At 41.3% G+C, this 21,237-nt stretch overlaps 1 protein-coding gene across 1 annotated transcript in view; it reads right to left on the bottom strand.

Annotated features, from left to right (window-relative positions):
• FAM171B (family with sequence similarity 171 member B) overlaps positions 1 to 21,237 on the bottom strand; it is a 55,736-nt gene that overhangs the window by 14,492 nt on the left and 20,007 nt on the right. The window contains exons 3-5 of the mRNA XM_030887391.2: positions 2,479 to 2,712; positions 1,552 to 1,644; positions 592 to 750 (exon numbers count right to left, since the gene is read on the bottom strand). Of these exons, the coding sequence (XP_030743251.1) occupies positions 592 to 750; positions 1,552 to 1,644; positions 2,479 to 2,712 (486 nt within the window). The remainder of the gene's footprint in view (positions 1 to 591; positions 751 to 1,551; positions 1,645 to 2,478; positions 2,713 to 21,237) is intronic.

The following is a 21,237-nucleotide window of genomic DNA, read 5'->3' as shown; positions in this document are numbered from 1 at the left end:
ATAATTTATTAATTTTTTTCATGTCTTACACTGACCGTTGTCTCCCTTCACCCACTTTTCTGTTGTCTGTCTCCCTGGGAGGGCATTAGGTGTAGATCATTGTGATCAGCTCCCCCTTCCACTCCCCACCTTCCCTTTACCCTCCTGCTATCGCTACTCTCACTATTGCTCCTGAGGGGTTTATGTCTTGGATTCCCTGTTAACTTCTTTCTTAGATCGTCATTAGTGAATCTTCTGATCGGTTTGACAAGAATGATTAGACGATCGAGCTGTATGAATAGATAAGTGTAAACTTCTTGGAATCAAATACTTAAGTGTATTTTTTAATTAAAAAAGTCATATTTAGTCCTAATCGTTATCCCATTTTTACTTTCTTTGAATCAAAATATCCTGTAAATAAAAAAATAAAAATCTCCACGGATTTGAAATACTGTATGCAGAAGACTCTGGTTTAAGTATTCTTCAAAGGTGGCATATATCCTCTAAAGCTCAGTTCAATATCAAATATTGAAATAAGATGTATTTGGTCAAAGATTAATGTTCTGATATTTCTTTTCAATATAATTACATTATGTAAAATATATATACTACCTGATTTATTGAGAGTAATTCCAGTTGTATACAGAAAATTGTCCACGTTCAAAAATTGTTGTAAGACTGTAAGATATCCTGTAACATTGCTAATATGATGGTTCTCAGGCAGTTTAATTAAGGCTTTGGAAAACTGAACACTCGGTTGAGATTTGGCATCTGGAACAAGGAAACCCCCATAAATAAACAAATAAGTAAATAGACAAAGCAAATGCATAGAATCATCAATCGGGATATTTCACCTTTACAAAGCAGATAGAATGACCTCTGAGCTTCACTAACATGCCCTGTGTAACTCTTATTTGCAATCCCTAACTGACTATTTATTTGTTTGTTTCATATCACCTGGAGTTGCCCTTCTAACTTGATTCTCCTGCCTTGCAGTTCTTCACTCTGCTTCAAGAGTCAGAGAGGGCAGGGGGAAATGGGGGAGAGATGAAAATCTCCATGGTTGGTAAAGCTAAACTACATGACTTGTAACTTAAATCATTATTCAAAACAAAGCTTTCTCCCCCCCACCCCACCCCCACCATGGTAGGACATGCAAATGGGATAGGGCAGGTTTGCAGAGCGCATAATAAATTACCCAGCTCTCTAAGGCCACCAGATGAATGCTGGAGGCAGGGATGCAAGGGACCCGCAAATCAGAGAACCCAAGGTCCCAGTGGCACATGATCCGTCTTTTTCCCAATGTCGCCAAACACGAACATCCCCAGAGGATGAATGAAAAGATGTGATTTGGAATAAAAGACAGAAGATGTCTTTCAGAAACTCAGATGTTTCCATTTTAGAAGTTAAAATGGCATGAAAAAATACATGTATTTTCCTCCTGCGTCATAAAGTCATACTGTAGTTTCAAAGTCAAACAAAAATTGGTTGGTCATCCCCGATAATTTCCCACATTAGTGAAGTACAGTTATATAATACTTTGTATAATATTAGAAAAAGTGTTGTACTTACCTGCTAATTTTCCAGTAATTAAAACAGTGTCTTCAAATAGCCAAATATTTGCTTGGCTTTGTGGGAACAGCGAAAGTGTAACTGATGAATAGACTGTGAAATAGAACACAATTAGAATATTTGATGAAACGTGGGGAAAAGGCAGGACAAGGATCGCTCTGTCCCGACGGGTTGTGCAGAGGGGAAACTGACGGACAGTCACTCAGAACAGAGAAGAGCCGCGCTCACCACCAGCACTGCACTCACAAGCACTGCCAATGGAGAAACTGGAAGCATGAAAGCTTTAGCGCATCTATTTTGCCACAACTTTTAAATTTAAAAAGTTACAGGAAGCACATAAAATACGGAGGGCAAAAAAATCACAAGAAAGCCAAAAGGAATCCTTGGACATCTCCTGTCTGTTTTACAAATATTTTCTATTTTCTTCTTTTCCACTGGGCAGGAACACCGCCCCAGCTTCCCAGCTAGATCTCCTGAGTCCACGGTAGCTCTGTTTCGGGCCCATTCCTCATACACCACCAAGCAAATCCCACTTCCGATCCCATTTCCACTCAGTGTGATGAAAAATTTCCATGTCTTATTCTTTAGCTCATATACCTAAACCGTTGGTTTCATCATTCGATAACATCATCATCTGGCCCCACTTAATTGGATGCACCTCGCCTTCTAAGAAAGCTTCAGGCCTGCCAATCGCTCACCGCCACCAGCAGACAGCCTCTGCGGCAAAGCAGAGCTGCTGCGGATTCCTCCAAAACTCTTTCCAACAACAACAAAAAACACATCTCCCTACCGTCTTCAAACTGCCTAACCTACTTTACAAGGACTTCACATAAACATTTTCAGTTTCAGGTTACCAGTCAAGAGATGTCCCAAACAGAAGGAAAACCTCATGGACATGTAAAGCATTACGACGATTTCAGTGCTTACTTGGCATTCTTCCAGTCTCCCAGGGCAGGTGTGTCAACACGTAGCCATCTTTGTAAGCAACAATAGTTAGGCTGAGCCCTAGCTTGTAGGGCACTTGGATCAACACGGCTCCATTTTTTTTAGTTACTGTGGAATTTGTCTTTGTATAGTTTACAAACACTTCTACGACGGCTTGACTCAGGTACTGACGACTGATGATGTCATTCACCTGGACCTTGAGCATGAATACCGACACTAGAAGGAAAAAGTGGCAACAGGTTAGATCCTAGACCGCACAGGCCAGTAGGTTTTCAAATATCCTTCAGGACATCTGCCTAACAAAAACGTTGTAGACACATAAGGGGGCTTTGAAAAGTTCATGGAAAATTCCATTTTTCCATAAACTTTCTGAGCTACCACCACCACACCGTGAATGTATGCAAAGAAGCTTAGTAGCAGAGTGGGCTACAAGTTGGGCTGCTAACCTCAAAGTCGGCAATTCAAAACCATTAGTGTTCTGCAGGAGAAAGATGAGGCTCACTGCTCCCTTTAAGATTTAAAGTCTGGGCAGCCCCCCAAAGCAGTTTCTACTCCATCCTGTAGGACTGTTATGAGCTGCAATCGACTCAGTGGCTGCGGGTTTGATTTTGTTTTTAGGCATGAAGGAGTCCTGGGGGTGCAGTGGGCTGCATTTCAGAGTGTGAGCCGAAAGGTCAGCGGTTCAAACCAACCCGGTGCTCGGTGGGAGCGAAATGAGGGTGGCTGCTCCTTCCTGTAAAGACTGACTCTGGGAAAGCTCAAAAGGCAGTTCTCCTCCCTCCTAACAGGGTCACTAGGAGTCAGCGTTGACTTGATGGCAGTGGGTTGGCTGGTGTTGCATGTGTTACGTACAGATAAAGAAAGAAGGTAAAAAACATTCCAACGAATGCATTATTCTTCCCACTTTATTTGAAATAAAGATGGACTGGAATGTTTATTATTGATAATGCATGGTATTATGACTCCATTTCCCCCCTGCCAATTAGAAGAAGAAAAAGAGGAAAGCAGCAAAAATTTTTAAAAGACAGCTGCTTTCTTCAGGAAAACAAATTTTTATCGCCTCTCACTAATCCTAGCACTATCAGGTCCTACTGATTTCATGCTAATTCCAAATGTAGTCAAAGTTTTCTACTAAAATGCCATCTGAACAAACCTATTATTGAATGACTAGCTTCTTTGTTTTGTTCTACTGTCTGAGAAGTGGGGAGTATTTTTAAACTCGAACTACAGTAAGAGGTCATGTCAGCTTTCAAGTCTAGTCATGAACGACTTCAAAGTCGTCTTTGAACCATGTCAAAAATGAGCCTTGCAGTCATACTACTAAGCTTAATTCAAAGAACAACGAACCAGCATAACGAGAACCTGAGCACTGTATAACATTAATTAAAAGGATAAAAGCACACCCGGACCACACACACAGACGCTCACTCTGAGCCATAACCGCAAAACTTAAATGGAAACTATAACTCTTTGGTTAAAAATAAAATCAAACGTTGGAATATATAAAACCGAAAGTACTTGAATAGTACTCACGAACCCAAAGTAATTGAAAAGGTCCAGCCAGTACAAATAATACTTATGAGGATAGATGACAAATATCTGCTGCTTCATTCAAAATAATTCCTAGAGCTGTCAGGTACCAACCCCCATCACAAAATGTATTAGGCACCTGACCAATGACAGTCCTACTTATTCTATTAGTACCTTGAAACGTGAACGAGGATACACAATGTGGTGGAGCTAAATCAGTTTCAGAGAAACCCATACCCACTGTCCTTCCCTCGCACCTCTTCTTTCAGAAGAGCATGTTTGGGGAGGCTATCCTGTTAACTATCTTCCTAGACATTCCCTTGTATTGCCTGCAGTCAAAGGCAGTTTCTGCGGCTTGTTTTCCCATTTATATCAGTTTCAACTATAACCAAAACAATCTACACAGGCTCCTCTAACATTAATAGGAGAACGTTAAGGGGTAGCATGTGGTCAAGAATCGACAGCACTGAAGGATGAAGCCCAAGGTGCACCAAAGGCATTGGCAAACACGAGGCTCCGGAATGTATTTCGACAGATGAGCGCAATGCTGCAAAGCACTCACCTGTCTATGCCAAGAAATCAGCTGATGGGAAGAAATCCCTACTTGTACCCATTGCAAAGACAAGTGATGCAACAGAACGTGAAAATTATCAAATTTGCTGGACAATTTTAAAATGATTGCAGCAGTACATTGGTAGGATTGCCTGAAATTCAAGCCAGATTCGGAAGAGAATATGGAATGAGTGCTATTGCTCTGATGTCAGCTAGATCTTGGCTGAAAATAGAGAATGCCAGAAAGATGTTTACTTGTGTTTATTGACAATATTGGGAAAAACAGGAATTCCACGCTTCATTGTGCTCACGAGAAACCTCCACGTAGCCGAGAGGCAGTCCTTTGATAAGCGCAATAGGGCCCTATGTGGTTTAAAGTCAAGGAACGTGTGTGTCCGGGCTTTATCCCTTGCCCATACTCATTCGATCTGCATGCTGAGCAAATAATTCACGAAGCTAGACTATATGAATAAGAACATACATCAAAATGGGAGGAAAGTTCATTAACAATTTGTGATCTGCTTGCTGAAAATGAGAAGGCTTGAAGGACTTATTAATAAATAACAAAGACTGTTGCCTTCAGAATGGTTTACATATAACTCAACGTAAATAAAACAAAAATCCCCACAACTAAACCAATAAGCAACGTCATGATAGTGGAACAGTGGTTGAAGTTGTCAAGGATTTTATTCAACTTGGATCCACCATCAATGTTCATAGAGGCAGCAGTCAAGAAATCAAACAGTGTACTGCATTGGGCAAATCGGCAGAAACAAGACCTGTTTATAGTGATAAAGAACAAACATGTCACCTCAAGAACTCACATGCCCTTGACTCAAGCCATGACGTTTTCCATGGCCTCGTATGCACGTGAAATTTGAACAGACAATAAGGAAGACTGAAGAAGAATCGGTGCACTTGAATTGTGGTATTGGTGAGTGACATTGACAGAACCACGGACGGACAAAAGAATAAACAAATCTGTCTTGGAGGAAGTGCATCCAGAGTGCTCCTTAGAAGCAAGTGTGACAAGACTTCATCTCACATACTTTGGACATGTTATCAGGTCCCTGGGGAAGGACGTCACGCTCAGTAAAGTAGTGAATCAGCAAAAGAAGAGCAAGACCCTTGATGAATTGCATTGACACAGTGTCACAACCCTGAGCTCAAGCACAACAACTGTGGATGGCGAAGGCCCACACTTGCTTCATTCTGTTGTTCTTAATGTCACTGCGCTGTGTCAACTTGATGGCACCTAACAACAGTTCATTGGGTAAACCTCTTCCCAGTGTTCAAAAGCAAAGGTGTTCGTTTGAGGACCAAGGTGCACCTGACACAAGTATCTACAGTCGTCTCAGAAGCTGAACCAGAAAGAAAGAAGAATTGATCCACTGAGATTGGCAAGCGGCATTAAAGATACCACGAGCTGCCTGAAAAATGAACATATCTGTTTGGGAAGTCCAGCAGAATGTTTCTTAGAAAGGAACATGGTGAGGCTTTGTCTGGAGGCCTTCAGACCCACTGTGAGGAGGGACCAGCCCCTGAAGGAGGACACCACGCTCAGAAAAGTAGATGGTTAGCCAAAAAAAGAGAAGGCTCCTCAGGGAGATGGACTGACAGCGTGGTGATGGCGCAGAACAGTGCTTTTTACTTTTCTACAAAAATGCTGAGGAAGCAGAGGTGTGGATAAACTTCAACTAATTATATTTCACCTTGGACTACATGTCTATATATACTATTCATACAGAGAGACATTAATATATTTTCTGAGACTATAAACCTCAACTTCGGGGGGAAAGGATTTTCAAATGTCAAATCTTCAGCTATAAAATCACAGTAACCCTCTTGGGAATCTCCTAGCATCTGCACACTAAGCCCCTTAGCAAACAATACACACTGTAGTCCTGGTCCTCTTTTTTAAAAATCACTTTATTGGGGGCTCATACAACTCTTATCACAATCCATCCATCCACCCATCGTGTCAAGCACATCTGTACATGTGTTGCCGTCATCACTCTCCAAACACTTGCTTTCTATTCAGTATCAGCTCCTCATTTCCCTCCTCCCTCCCGCACCCTAGTCCTCTTCATCTGAAGAAAGAGGAAAAGGAAAGGAAAGAGAGAGAAAGACACAAACAAACAACTATCTTTTTGCCTGGCAAGTCTCCCATCTCTCACCCTGCCACCCTGTGACTGCTGGCATCATAGAACACGGGTTTTCTCTTTATGTACGTTCATCTACGCAAAACTGACACACATGCACCCAGACTGTGTACTAGGTGGCTTCAAAACGTTCACAGAAAATGGAAGGAGAAGATAATGGACTTCTGAAGGCCGTGTGTGTGTGTGTGTGTGTGTGTGTGTGTGTGTGTGTGTGTATGCACTTATTTGTCTTTTGTTTATTTTGGCATATCAGGCCCTGCGCTAAAATTCCACACAAGTGATAGAATTTCATCCTAATGCAAACCTGCAAGACATTTTCTCATTTTTAAGGCAAGAGAACCGAAACTAAAATTATAAATCTGGTCAAGATGCTACCAGGATTCGCCGACAGGCTCCCCTGTCCTTAATGCCACACTGGTGGCTTTCAGTGAGCAGCTTGGAGCTGTGTGTTGACTTACTTATACACCCCCACCCACGGCTAAGACAAAACCAGTCATTCACTGACCCTCAGAGCAGGAGCTCCCCTTCCATATTCAACTTGTTCTGTCTGGTCCCAGCATAAGCAGCAACAAAGCAGCATAAGAAAATTAGCTGAAAGAGTAGTCAATCCAATTAAAGAGTCATCATGACTTTTTTCTCCAAACAAAAGTTGTAAGCAATTGCCTATTCAGGATGTGAATTGGGTGATTCTGCCTTGAGGTGTTAACTGTTTGATCAAGCAAACAATGCTGGCAGCCAGAAGCAAGATATATGCCACAATAGCCCCCCTTACTAATTCTCTCCTCAAAAAAAACCAACAACAAAAAAACGCCTCCAACAAAAAAAACCGTTGGCATTTAGATTGGGCAGCTTCTGTGAGTAAAAATACGATTTCCTCCCCAACCTCCCTACTCTCCTCCATTGTGTTTTCCAGCTTTCCATGCACATATTATTTCTCTGTCACTTAATTATAACCATTATCCATTGCCCACATAATTTTCTTTTCAGTATGCCACCGCTGGTTTAAAAATGGTTCAATATCAGATGATATCAACTGAACTCTTAGAAAACATATAATCTGCATGTGGAGAGAAGTAAAAATACAACATAAACTGGGTTCTGAGTTGCTTGGAAAGAGCTAACTACTTATCACAGGATTAGAATCATTATTATGTAACGAGGAACACTAAAATTCAAAGGAATAAGTAGGTATAACAATGTTCTTGAACACACATTAAAACCACTAACACTAGATTTTGCTTCAGGATACAGATACCAAACTCAAAGTCCAAGAAAGTTTTAAAATATTGCTAAATATTCATTTGGACCACATTTAGCCCTTGAGGTGGGCAGAGCTGATAAAATTGCTATTCCACTTCTTTTCAAAGGAACTTGACATCACCCCATTATATAGTTATTTTACATCACAGGAAAGCCACTTCACTTTCAGTAGAAAAGCCACTTTTCTTGGGTAGAAAAACAAGCCCACTCGTTTCCTTCGTGTTTCAAAAGAGCTAGCAATAATTTAATAACTACATTTTTTGTTCTACAAGAAAATGATGTTAAAAAGGAAGATTTTAATGAACAGACTATAGATTTAAAAACACAAGTGAAATTTAACATAAAATGAATATTCAAATTTTCTACACCCACCCCTCAAGGGGGACGAATACCAGAATAGTAGGTGAAGGGATAGAATGGGCGGTGTTAGATACGTATAAATAATAATACACAATATAGTAAGGGTTCGCAGGTGGGGTGGGGGAGGGAGGAGAAAAAAGGGGGAGCTGATCTCAAAGGGCTCAAGAAGAAAGATAATGTTTAGAAACTGCTGATGTCAACAACTGTACGTGTCCGCTTGATATAATGGATGTATGGATTGTTGTAATATATGTAAGAGCCGCCAGTGAAATGATTCATCAAATTTTTAAAAATTCTCTGAGGTATATGGAGTCTTATGTAAACTAAAAATAAAAACTGCACCAAAAATCAATTGGACTAAAACAGTTGCTGACCCCCATCGGAAAGGTTTGCCTCCTTCATCCACTGACAAGCGTCTATCTGCTATGAGATGCTGAGGAGGAAGGCAGCCAGCCCGCAACCCTGCCTGGTCCTGGTCGTCCTCGCAATCGTGCTCCATTGAGGATGCTGCGCGCTACAAGTCACCCCGGAGAGCGACAACATTAACACCCTCAAGGGTATCGCTTACACTTCTTTTCAAAGTTCCTTGGTTTTCAGGACAAAAAGAAGTCTGAAGGGGAAAAGTGAGAGTTGAGGATGGGGTGAGGGTCCCCCACAAATTTCTCACCGGACAGCCCTTGTTACCCAGGAAGAAGGAGGAGGTGCGTTGTGATGGAAAATAAATTTCTTTCCACAGCCTTCGTGGTGGCCCTTTTTCGATCAATGCAGTTTTCAATTTTCTTAAAATGTCTCCCTAACAAGGGTGTAGGATCTGCCTGTCTATGCTGAGAAAATCTATCAAGATTATTTCCTTAGAATTAAAAAAAAAAAAAAGTGACCCACCAGATCCCCTGGAAGTTTTAATGAAGACTTTTTATTATTTCTTGGAAGGCACCCCAGTAAGACTAAGACCGGTACAAGATGTCTCCTCTGTGGCTGTCAAGGATTGCGGCGCTACGTTGAACTATATACGCTGCTTTGAATAAACCAGCAGCTTATGATCTGGAACCTCGGCAGCGAGACTTTTTGACGAACCCTCTTTAGCACCGGTGAACTGCTTGGTATGGCTCTTTATCAAGAGTCCTTGTAACTCTCACCAGATGACTAGGTAGGAGCATGCAAATAAGTGTTAGTGAAACTGTGAGAATTGGTCAGTTTTGCCACTCCACTGGGCACAAAGTGAGCCATCTCAGAAGCAGTAATAAAGCATCGCTCACAACTGCCAAGGAAGAGCTGGGAGTGGAGCAAGTTCAAGATCCCGGTACGAAGAAGAGGCAGAGTCATGAGAAACAGCAGGTGGAGACTACAAGACAGCTACCTAGCCCAGAGAAAGAATAAAGCCAACAGCCTTGGGCAGGAGGCCGGCTGGCTGAGTGTGGCCATTGGCCATTCATCATCGGCACTAGAAGAGCTTTGTAACTCTTGCCCAAGCAAAGCAGAGGCCAACGGGCCACATGGCTGAGGATCACAGAAGCATGCTTGCCGATGTGGCTGAGTAGAGGTGCTATGGACTGTAGCCTTAATATTTCTGATCCTAACTTGTAACCAATTATCTTCCCCGATAAACCTAATCATGAGTATTGTATCATCTGTAAGTTCTGTGTGGCCACTGAAATGGGTGATTGAACCCAGCAGAAGTAGAGTGTGGTGGGTGCGACAGTTGGTGTGAGAATAAGGTAAAGAAGCGTGGGGGGTGGAGGCATGTCTGAACTTGGTCTCATAGGAATGATTTTGGATAGCGTGTGCACTTGAATTCTCCTCTCCCCTTTGAAGCTGAAGGAGATCAAACATGGCCTCCACACCATTTCTGCACTGGTCAAACAGCTTCCTCTGGCTTTCAAGGCCAACTGCGACAAAGAAGAGGTCAGACATACCCCCACCAACCAACCATCTCTCCCACGGCACCCTACTTCTGTGGCTGGGTTTGATAATTCATTGCAATGGCCACACAGAACTCACACACAATGCTTATAGTTATAGGGCTTGTTAGGGAAGTTAATGAGTTATAGGGCAGGTGAGAAATGATCAGGATACAATTGTGGAGTAAGGACAGTTTCTTCTCAGCCACACTAGCAGACAGGCCACTCTCTGCCCTCAGCCTGATGGCCTGGCCTCTGCCCTGCTCAGCCAATGCTACAAAGCTTTTTCAGGGCTACTGTGTGGATCCTAACAAAGCATGGATAGCTTTGAGGTGAATGAGAATTCCAGAACACTTCCCTGTGCTTATGTGTACTTGTACACAGAACAAGAGGCAGGTGCAAACAGAACAAGGGAATAGTGCATGGTTTAAAATCAGGAAAGACACGCATCAGGTGCTGAGTAAATAATCAGAGAAGCTGGATTAGATGAAGAAGAAAGCAATATCAGGATTAGAGGAAGGCTTATCAACAACCTGTGATATGCGTGTGATACAACCTTGCTTGCTGAAAGTAAGGAAGGGTGAAGCACTTGCCGATGAAGAGCAAGGATTACAGCCTTCAGTGTGGATGACAACTCAACATAAAGAAAACCAAAAAATGGGGAAAAGATTCAAGTTGTCCAGGATTTCATCTTGTTTGGCTATACCATCCATGCTCACAGAAGCAGCAGTCAAGGGGTCAAATGGTAGGTAAATCTGCACAGACCTCTTTAAAGTGTTGAAAAGCAAGGATTTCACGTTGCGGACTAAGGCGCACTGGACCAAGCCATTGTATTTTCAATGGCCTCATATGCATGTGAAAGTTGGACAATGAATAAGGAAGACCAGAGAAGAAACAATACATTTAAATATGGTGCTGGCGAAGAATCTTCAAGGTGTCATGATCGGCAAAAAACAAACAAAAAAAAACCCATCACGTATATCTTAGAAATACAGCCAGAATTCCCATTAGAGCAAGGATGGCCAACTTTGACTACCACTTATTTTTATAAATAAAATTTCATTGGATTACAGCCATGGTGATTCATTTATGTGTTGTCCATGGATTCTCTGCATTGAACGATACTTCAGAGGCTGTATAATCTACAAAGACTAAAATATTTACTCTCTGGCATTTTATAGAAAAAAATGTGTTGACTATTTGCTATACACAAACTCAACCCACTTTCTTGCTGCAACATCATTATGCATTGCTTCTTTCTATTGAAGTACTCTTTTTTTTTTCTACTTTTAACCCAACGTTAAAAAGTTAGTTCAACGACCCTGTCCTTCAAATAAATTTGACCGTGTTCCAATCAGATGGGCTCTTCTTTTTTATGCAGAATAGTCTAAAATAGCATGGGATACATTTGACAGGTGGCTTTCTTTTCTGTTTACATGTCTTCTGTCCCTGAGAGGTTTCTTGACAGTTTATTTTTGTTTCAGACTCAGCCAAGGGTCTTACCAAAGGGCACAGTAAGGAGCTTAACATAGAGGGATTAACACTCACTCGGATGGGAAGGGGTGGGGAGAAGGGAGGAGAGAAGGGAGAGTATGAGAGAAGAGATGAAGGGAGAGGGGTACGTACGAACATACTACCATGCAGGAGGACAGAGGATCAGATGTGGACAAGCACCCAGGAACAGAGAGAATAGATTTCCACACAGAGGCCACTTGGAAGTGACAAGTAGCTTTCTAACACCAGTACTTGGTAGGTAGAATTCTGAGTTTAATTTCCCAGTTTCCAGGGAGCAATATTTTACACTGCATTACAGTACTCACAACAATAAGCATTAAGATTCCTTTTCCTGATGGGAATTAATATCAATTCCCCTTCCTTTTCAGTCAAATATTTAACCTGGAATTCTTGACAAGAGAAAATTTAAATTATAAAACTTCCTAAGTAAACATTTCAGCAAAGTCTAAGTGAAGAGTTTTTCAGCTTGTACAATCACAACATGCCAACGAAGTAGTTTTACAATTCTCTGTCTCTGGTTATTACCACAATTTCCCCCATTGAAACAGGAGCCAGGAGTTTAAAAAAGAGCCGAGGAGAGTGAAGTGGCTTATAAAGAGAAAGAACCACATCATTATGCATTCTGCAGAGCAGAGTGGAAAGGGTTTAAACAGTTTAATCTTTAGAGCCTTTCAAATAGGGACACACAAGCCTCCTTCTTTAAAAAGAACAAAAGAGTGATTTTTTTTTTTTAATCCACAAAACCTAGTAAAACAGAAAAGTTTCATTGCACCTGAAATTCTGATTGGCTTTGGAGTTCAAAAGCAAAAGAAACCCGTGTCTGTATAAAACAACACAAAATTTATTTTTAGTAAGCTAATATTCAATACAAAGAGAACACCAAATTAAGAAAGAAATTAGAGACAGCATAGGGGCACTGGCCTCCAAAGATGAAAGATGTCAAAGGGCAACTAAAATACCTTTTCCATTAGGAGTGGAGGCTCAAATGAGTTTCTCCAGAATGGCTGAAATAGGTAACGTAAAGACTCCTTATAACTTAAGAACTAGCACATAATAGACGACTCCATAGGAGACAAATGAGAGTGCTGGGCCATTTGTGTCTGGTCTCGAGTCCTTCTTGTTAATCCAGAGCCTGTCCCTCGAGAGCGCCACTTCATTCCGATACAAGCTTCTAAACCACACTATCCAAGCTTGCTCCTCCTGACTTCTATTTTGCCTTAGCAATGTTTTATCTTGTCTTGAAATCTCTTCCAACCATTCATTCATTCACTCGCAAATCCATTCAACATATATTTACTAAACGTCTATCTGTGAAGGCTCTAGATGTACAGGGATAGAAGAACCAGCAGTTCACTGAGAAAATGTTGCAGATCACTCTATTTGCTAGTCCTTTACAGCAGCACTAACTAGAGGCAAGCATGGAAGCTGTGCTAGTTACAGGATGGGCACCTAACTTGGGCTAAGGGGTCCATGAGGGTTCTTCTGTAGAAGCATGGGTTTTGAAGATGGGTAGTGGTGGGGGGTGGGTAATATGGTCATCCTCCATTCCTCCTTGTATAGAAATTTAGGGTGGGCTTAGGGATCATTTCCATAATTAGACTAGCCTTAGGTCACCATGTTCAATTTCAGAGATGGCAAACAGCGCCTGACTTTTCCTATTCCGTTACACTGAGGCACACATCACCTACCAGCCCTGGTGGAGCAATAGTTCGTGTTTGGTTCCTTCCCCAAACCTTGGGGGTTCAATCCCACCAAGTGCTCCATAGGGAAGATCCGGGGTGGTCTGCGTAGTAAAGATCACAACCTTGAAACAGCCCTGACAGGGCAGCTCGACTGTGTCCTATCAGGTTCCGATGACTTGGAATCAACTCTACAGCAGTGGGTCTGGAGTTTTGGTTTTATGTGACCTCAAATAGCTATAAATTAGCTCAACTCACAAGAGCAGGATCATGTTTAGCACCAGAGAGGAAAAATCAGAGAGAAGTGAGAGGTTTTTTTTTTTCCTGAGGTATAAGCCACTAAGAGTTTTAAAAGACTGAGAAATGAGGTTAAGAATCTGTGAAGTCTGCCTGATCTTTTTTATTTTTTAAGACAAAAACTGTGAGCTGAGAAAATGTGAGGAACAGTGCATGCTCCATTACAGGAGAGATGGAAATTTAGTAGTTTAGGATCTAAAGCCAATGACAAAAATAACAAAAAAGTTAATAAGCAGACCATGATAGCCCCTAAAACAGAAAAACATCAAAAGTCTATACATCCCATTAAGTAATTATTAAGCATGTATTATATTTTCAAATTACTATGAAATTGTTATATAAGTTATTGAGTTGTTGGGACCTACTCACTGACTAGAATTGTTTGGCATTTCTTTTGACTCAGGGTTGCCACTCCCCTACCCAAAGTATTGAGACACCCAGGAGACTATGAAAGTCTCTGTGATAGGTGGTCATTAATGTTACACACTGTTCTTAAATAACTACTGGATGTAAGATTTAGGAGTCCAGGTAGCACTGTCAGGTGAGCACTGGACAGCTAACTTCAAGGTTGCCAGTTCACACCTACCAGCTGATCCTCAGGAGACTATTTGTTCTTGGAAACATTTACAGGCCATACAATGTCACTATGAGGCAGAATCTACTCAGTGACAGTGAGTGTGTGTGGTGGTTGTAGGCATGTAAACACTAAGGTTCCCAGGTGGCACTGTGGATGAAACACTGAACTACAAGGTGAGCAGTTAAAATCCATCAGCTGTTCTGAGGAGAAGGATGAGGCTGTCTGCTCCCATAATGGTTGGCAGCCTCAGAAACCCTATTAAGGTTGGTGTCGTGGCTACTAGGTGCAAGGTCAGTGGTTGGAAACCACCAGGTGCTGCTCGGGAGACGGGAGAGAGAAGAGAATGACTACTCCCATACAGAGTTACAGGCTTGGAAATCCACAGGGACAGTTGTACCCAGGGTTGCTATGAGTCAGAATCGACTTGGTGGCAGTGAGTTTTGAGATGGGTCAGAATGAATGACAGTGGGTGTGCACATGCAAGAGCCACACTAGTCACTGAGAGAGATACAGACATTTGGTGCCTTCAAAGGGCTCTCACATGACAGAGACAGATGTAGACAGAGAAGTACGGGTGAAATATCTGAGTTCAGAAAATTTTATGTCTAGATTATTCTAATAATGTCCAACAGGAAAGTCCTAGTGGTACAGTGAATTTTTTTAATGTAGTTCTTCTAGCCCAAAGTCCTACTAACCGTCATCCAACGATTGGGTAGGGCTCTGCAAGCAAGGTACCTGTGGCCCACTAAGAGCTTTGGGCAGCTTGATGATAATGTAAGTGAGTCTGCAAGACAACCTTGTGGCTTTAAACCTTGTGCCATCCCAGAGGCAGCCCAGGAATCTCACAACTATAAGAAAGGAGCGTCAAGAGTGGAGAGCATCCTTTGGACATGGGATCCCTTCACTGGGGGGCGGGGGCTGGTGTGTCTCCCAGATATGGGGATGGGGGAAGGGGGTGAGGAGAGAAGTTGTAAAACAGGAGCGATGGTACAAAATGGTAGCAGGAGGAGGATACCAGCAGGTGATGATGCATGGGCTTTCCAGCCCAGAGATCAAGAAAATTGATCACCTTCGAACGAGAGACTTGCTAGTGGAGTGAGGTGCTCTGATCATTTATTGGCAGTCAGAAGACCTCTGTGGCACCTGCCTGAGCAAGGCAGAAGCTGGGCGAGAGGCCTCTTGGGTAAGGTGACCAGATGTTAACATTGGTAAAGCGGGACACCATTGATAAAACTCATATCCTGGCGAAATAGCCACATGGCAGTCGAAAACCGTATACCCTAGCTTGTCGTGCATTCTTTCCAAAAAATCAGGACTTTTTTAAAACACCGTGGGATGTGGGGAAAAACTGTTAAAAATCGGGACTGTCCCGCCAAGAGCAAGACGTCTGGTCACCTTACTCTTGGGGAAAGGAACCCTGATGACCACAAAGAGGCCACCTTCTGCACGGTGAGGTAGAGAGGGCTCTGTGCCCCTAAAGTGTAACCTGTTCCTTCCCTAATAAACCTACAGGCTATGGATGGTTATTAGCACTCGCATTACTGTTGTGTTTTCAGTTCTTTCCTTGGGAGGAGAAATAATAGACCCATCACTGCCAACTGTTTAAAGGTTCGTGATAGGCATTCTTACATTGCTCGCCAGAAGGTCATACCAAGTTATACTGTAAGCAAGACAGCCTGTGTTACAAACAACATATCAATTCGATGGTCCCTGCCTCCTCAGGGAGTTAACATGAAAAAGAATGTTCAGTAAAGATTTGAAATAATGTATTTCCTTTTCATTTATTTTGCCTTTTCAACATTTTTTAAATTAACATCCTCTTGATGGGTTGACACACTGGGTCAAGTGTTGGTGGCCAACCACACATGTTTCCAACCTACCAGCTGCTCCTCAGAAGAAAGATGAGGCTGCCACGCCTGTGAAAAATCAGTTTCAAACCCCTGGGCGGCAGTTCTCTCTCCTGTCCGGTCGCTCCGAGTCACACATGCCTGGGCAGCAGTGAAGGCTACTCTGTTTTTTGAACAGGTTGAAAGAGCCTCCTACACAGAAAACTAACCACACAAAAGACAGCCTTGGCGAAGAGTAACCGAGACCAACAGGTATTACTCAGCTGCTCTGGGATTCCATGCGTGAATGCCTAGACTTTACTTATGAAAAAACAAGGTGGTAAGGAATTAATAAAGCTTCCATTTGTCTGTTCTACAGGTTTTTCCCTCTCTTGCTTCTTTTTTACACACAAAGTGCGTTAACAGTCAATGAAGAGGAAGTGGAATTTATTTGGAAACTGCTTGCCACATGCCACATGCTTCAGCATGGCTCTGAGAGGGGGTCTGAGACCTGCTCCTTCACCATTTCACTTCCACAGCTCCTCCCCCACCTGTGGGGACCGCCCCTGGACTTCAACAGAAGGAGCCTCCCGCATGTCTCCCACTGCTCTTCCGCCGCTGAAGGAAGGAAAACGCAGCATTTCCCCTGTCATTACACAGCTCAAAGGAATATTGACCAGTCAATAGGAAGTCAGGTGCTATCAGATGCGGAGCGTCTCAAGCACCTGCCCAGTATGACCCCTCAGCAGGAATAAGGCCGCTCTCCAGGCTTAGGTGAGAGCCAGGCTGGGAAGTTTCGAGCAAATGAGTCATTTATTACGCTAGATTTTTACTAAGATAGACTATTCAATTAAAAGACACAGTAGATGTGATACCGTTTTTATACTGAAATAAAGTATATATATATACTGGAGGGAAATTATTTTTATATGAAATAAAGGTCCATAAGCAGCATCCCAATATTGTTCAAAATTAATATGTCAATTAAGCACACCTCAGTAGATATTAAATGCTGATGAGTTATCAGAAAAAGTTCCAAATCTAAGAGTACATCATAGTAGAAACATGATAGTAGAATCATAGTAGATTCTACATCATAGTAGAATCACATGGTGGCCTCTTGCCTTACACAATCCTTACATGTTCACGCCCGCTCCGCCTGTCAGTGGTAGGTGCCTTGAGAGCAAACGGCTTGCTCTTCAGCTCCTCCAAACAGCCAGACCTCTGTACATACTAAGCATACGCCTGTGCACGCTAAATTGAATTTGAGTTATACACGCTATATGTCCAAGGAGACCTGGAGGCACGAAGGGTAAGTGCAACTTGGCTGTTTCCTAAAACATCAGTGTTGCAAACTGCACCAACTCGCCAACAGGAGAAAGAGGTAGCAGTCAGCCAGGGAAACCCTATGGGGCAGCTCCACTCTGTCCGTCCATCAGGCCACTAGGAGCAAGAATGGACTGAAAGGCAGTGGGCGTTATATCTGCTCTGGTTGACTGAACAAATTTTCATCCTAGAACGTCAATCTCTCATATTTAATTTGGGGGCTTTACAACTAAATCTTTCTGAAGACAAAAGCCCAAGAGAATAATGAAAGCTGCTTTAAGGTTAAAGACCAACAGAGGTGAAATCTTATATTTTGCCCAGCATCAATTTAGACACGCTGCCTTATTACAGTCCTTGCCACACCACTCAATGTCATCTATCTGATCAAGAAACAAACATTTATCCATCAGTGCTGTCACCCAAGTCCAGCACTGCTACTGCCCTCTGACCATTACCAGGCTCTGGAGTCACAGGGCAACAAGATCAGTTTGACATGGCTGAATCCTGTGTCTTTAACTACACCCTAGCTATTCTAAGAACAACCCCTCTATGATGTGCTTCAATTTATTTTTGTCTCACTAAATTTCTAAACCTTCATCTGGTTTATATAATTTGGACACTTATACACTGATTAGAAATATTAATAAATTCTGTAATGAATCTTAATGAAAATTTACTGAATCTTATTTAGCCCTTATAAACCATTACTGTATTCCTGCTTCTTACTCACTGAAATAAGAATGGCAAATATTTAGAATATTTTTCTCTAAATATGTACTTTCTAATTCTTTTCCGTTTTTCATCATATCTTCTCATGAAGACTCTTAGTGTTAACATTAGAACATTTTTAAATTACCATTTCAAGCAGAGAATTCCATCTGCCTTACATTTCACAGAAGATAGTATTCCAAATCGAATCAATATATTAATCGATCAGCTGCATCCATTAGGATGTGAATGCCTTCATCTGCTGTCTAATAGGAACCCAAATGATAGCAGAAAACATAATTTATTACTTCTTTCAGGTTAAGTACTAAACAAAAGGAAATAGACTACATCTTCTTTACAGAATTATTTCCCAAAGAGACTGTTTCAAGACACACAATTTCACTAAGCAACAGTGCTCCCCTGCGCAACGCCAAAGCCAGCCAAGAAAAAAAAAAAGCTGCAAAACCTTCTTATTTTTCCCATAAAAAAGAAACACTATCTTTTAAATAAAGTTTTCCAAGGAAGCAGAACCAGTATTAGTTGGCTTATTTAGTGTGCCGAGAACATTCTGGTTCATGTTACAGTTTTCTGGACAGAAAAAAAAAAAAGAATAAAGACTCCTGTTTGAGTTCAGCCTTTCCTAAGAGCCCATTTACCTGCTCAGCAAGACACAAGGAATCAACACAACAGTGAGAACGTGAAGCTGACATGAATACTTGCTCTGATTTTTGGTAGTCACATATATTTTGCTTGCTAGTATGGCTTCTTTGAGTAATGTTCTAAAGACACTATTATTTCTATGTGGTTTTCAAATAAAAATGATCATTTTATTCCATAATGTGCCTTAATAGTCTTTACTACAGGAATAGACATGCACTTTTACAACCGATTTTCAGGAAGACCAACACAGCACTGAGTACAATCACCTCATTCACTACAAAGTTATAAAACTAGTGTGCGTCCTCTCATGCTGACTTATTAACTCCTTACTAACATAATATCACAGAATATAAGTTAATGAAAACAGAATCTTTAATTATTTGAAAAGCCTCTGCTAAGTTCTAGGTACTTCAAATGTATTACCTCTAACGTTTACAATAATTTTGAAACATATGTATCGTTAGCTCCATCTTAGAGAATACTCAGGAGTCCCTTTGGTTGTGTTAATGGTTAATGCACTAGGCTACAACCCGAAAGGTTAGCAGTTTGAGTCTATTCAGAGGTGCCTCGGAAGAAACTCCTGGCAATCTATTTCTTTAAAAAGCTGCCACAGAACACTCCATGGAGCACAGTTTTACTGTTGCAAGCATGGGTGGCAATGAGCCAGAGTTGAGCAGGCAGCAACTGACTTAGAACAAACACTAAAACAGTCAAGAGTTTGGAGAGTAAATTTCTTAAGAGCAACCTAGGAAGGGTCAGGGGCAGCGACGGTTTCGAACTTCTGCTACACAAATCCCAACGCCTATATTCTCTAACTACCAAACAATGAAGCCCTAGAATTTTTCCTCTGCTGGTAGAGACTCAGCCAAAGCAGCAAGTGCATGCGCAGACAGCCTCCTGTCCTGACCATACCTGAGCCCCACCCTCCTTTATAACTCCGCCCCACGGCTCTCTTGCATCGCTCTTTCCAGGGCAAAGCCACTGGCCTTTGCCGGCGTCTCAAGCTCACCAAGGTCTTTCCTTCGCAACCTTACAATCATGATAATAATTGGCCAACTACTCAAAGTTTTCAAAAGTAGTTTAATAAATTCAAGTTGTCTTGCTTTTTGAGACAAATATGATATGAACTGGTTAGTGAAATGTGCTTGTTTACAATGTCCATTTAGAAATATGCTTGTTCGCTTTTTAATTCGGAGATCCTTGGGCAGTATTTGGGAAGTAAAGGAAGATTCCTGTTTGGAAGAGAGAATCCTAAGGACATCTAAATTGGGACAGTGAAGTGAGGAAGAAATTGGAGGTGAGAAGTGGGGGGACGAGTGAGAAGCCATGAGGTTTTTTCATCATGAACCCAAAAAGTGACAACCTTAAGTGCTAACGAGTGAAAAAAATAAAGGTAGAAATGGAAGAAAACAAACTTCAGCAGGAAGAGAAAATTATTCTTTTAAAGATTTTAGGTTAATAACATGACTGACATTTCAATCTCAAAATATATAATAGTATTATCCAATTCATCACCTTTAAGGTAATCTTTTTAATATCTTCAGCATTTTCCCAGCCTTGGGAAATAATAAATATTTAAAAATCAAGAATTCCGGAGTACCTACTATGCTGAGCACGGAATTATATCTCAGGATACCAAATAGATACTGCCCATGAAAGTTATTGTAACAAGCGGGCACATGACTATTAATTAGGTCTATTTTAAAATATTGTGAGACATGCTATAGATACAAAGAAAAGGATATGATAATCAGTTGTGTCTCATTTGCTTGGATAATGAAGTGCTGTATTTTAAAACAATATGCAAAATAAGCAACATAAGTAAAACACTATTAAATTATCATTAATATCTTGGGAACAAAGGCATAAATAACAAAAAATATTTAATTCCTTAGATATTTCTCAGTATACCCAAGGCAGCTTCAAAAGTGTGTGGAAAAATTCCATCATCTTTCAATTCCATGTTCCACAAACTTTTAAAATCTCCTTGGCCTTTTTATATATCTCAAACTTATCAAGGTCTTTTCATGGATTACATGTCTTTTCATATGTTTCAATTCAAGCTAATATGCTTTTATTGAGCACTGACTGAGTACTAGGTATTCTGGGATATAAAAAGGGTAAATATGTCTAGTCTCTGAAGACCTATACTTAACAGAGACAAGTTAAATGCACAAGAAACAATTAGGGACCAATTTAAGACAACATATTATCAAGTGTTGGCTCACCAAATAGAGATCAGAAGTGATTTCATGAGATAACTGTGGTTTATATAAAAGCTTCATGGAGAAAGCTGAACTATGGTGGTTATTTAACCTTAAAAAAAAAAGTGGGGAACGCAGTGTCAAAGGGAAAAGAAAAATGCTAGCAGAGTTCAAATTGACTTGAGAG

Source organism: Echinops telfairi, unplaced genomic scaffold (genome assembly GCF_000313985.2).
Source record: "Echinops telfairi isolate 266 unplaced genomic scaffold, ASM31398v2 ScPeMD7_3;HRSCAF=10, whole genome shotgun sequence".
In the NCBI taxonomy this organism is placed as follows: domain Eukaryota; kingdom Metazoa; phylum Chordata; class Mammalia; order Afrosoricida; family Tenrecidae; genus Echinops; species Echinops telfairi.
The sequence above is the reverse complement of the archived record's forward strand: the minus strand, read 5'-3'. Positions and strand labels throughout refer to the sequence as shown.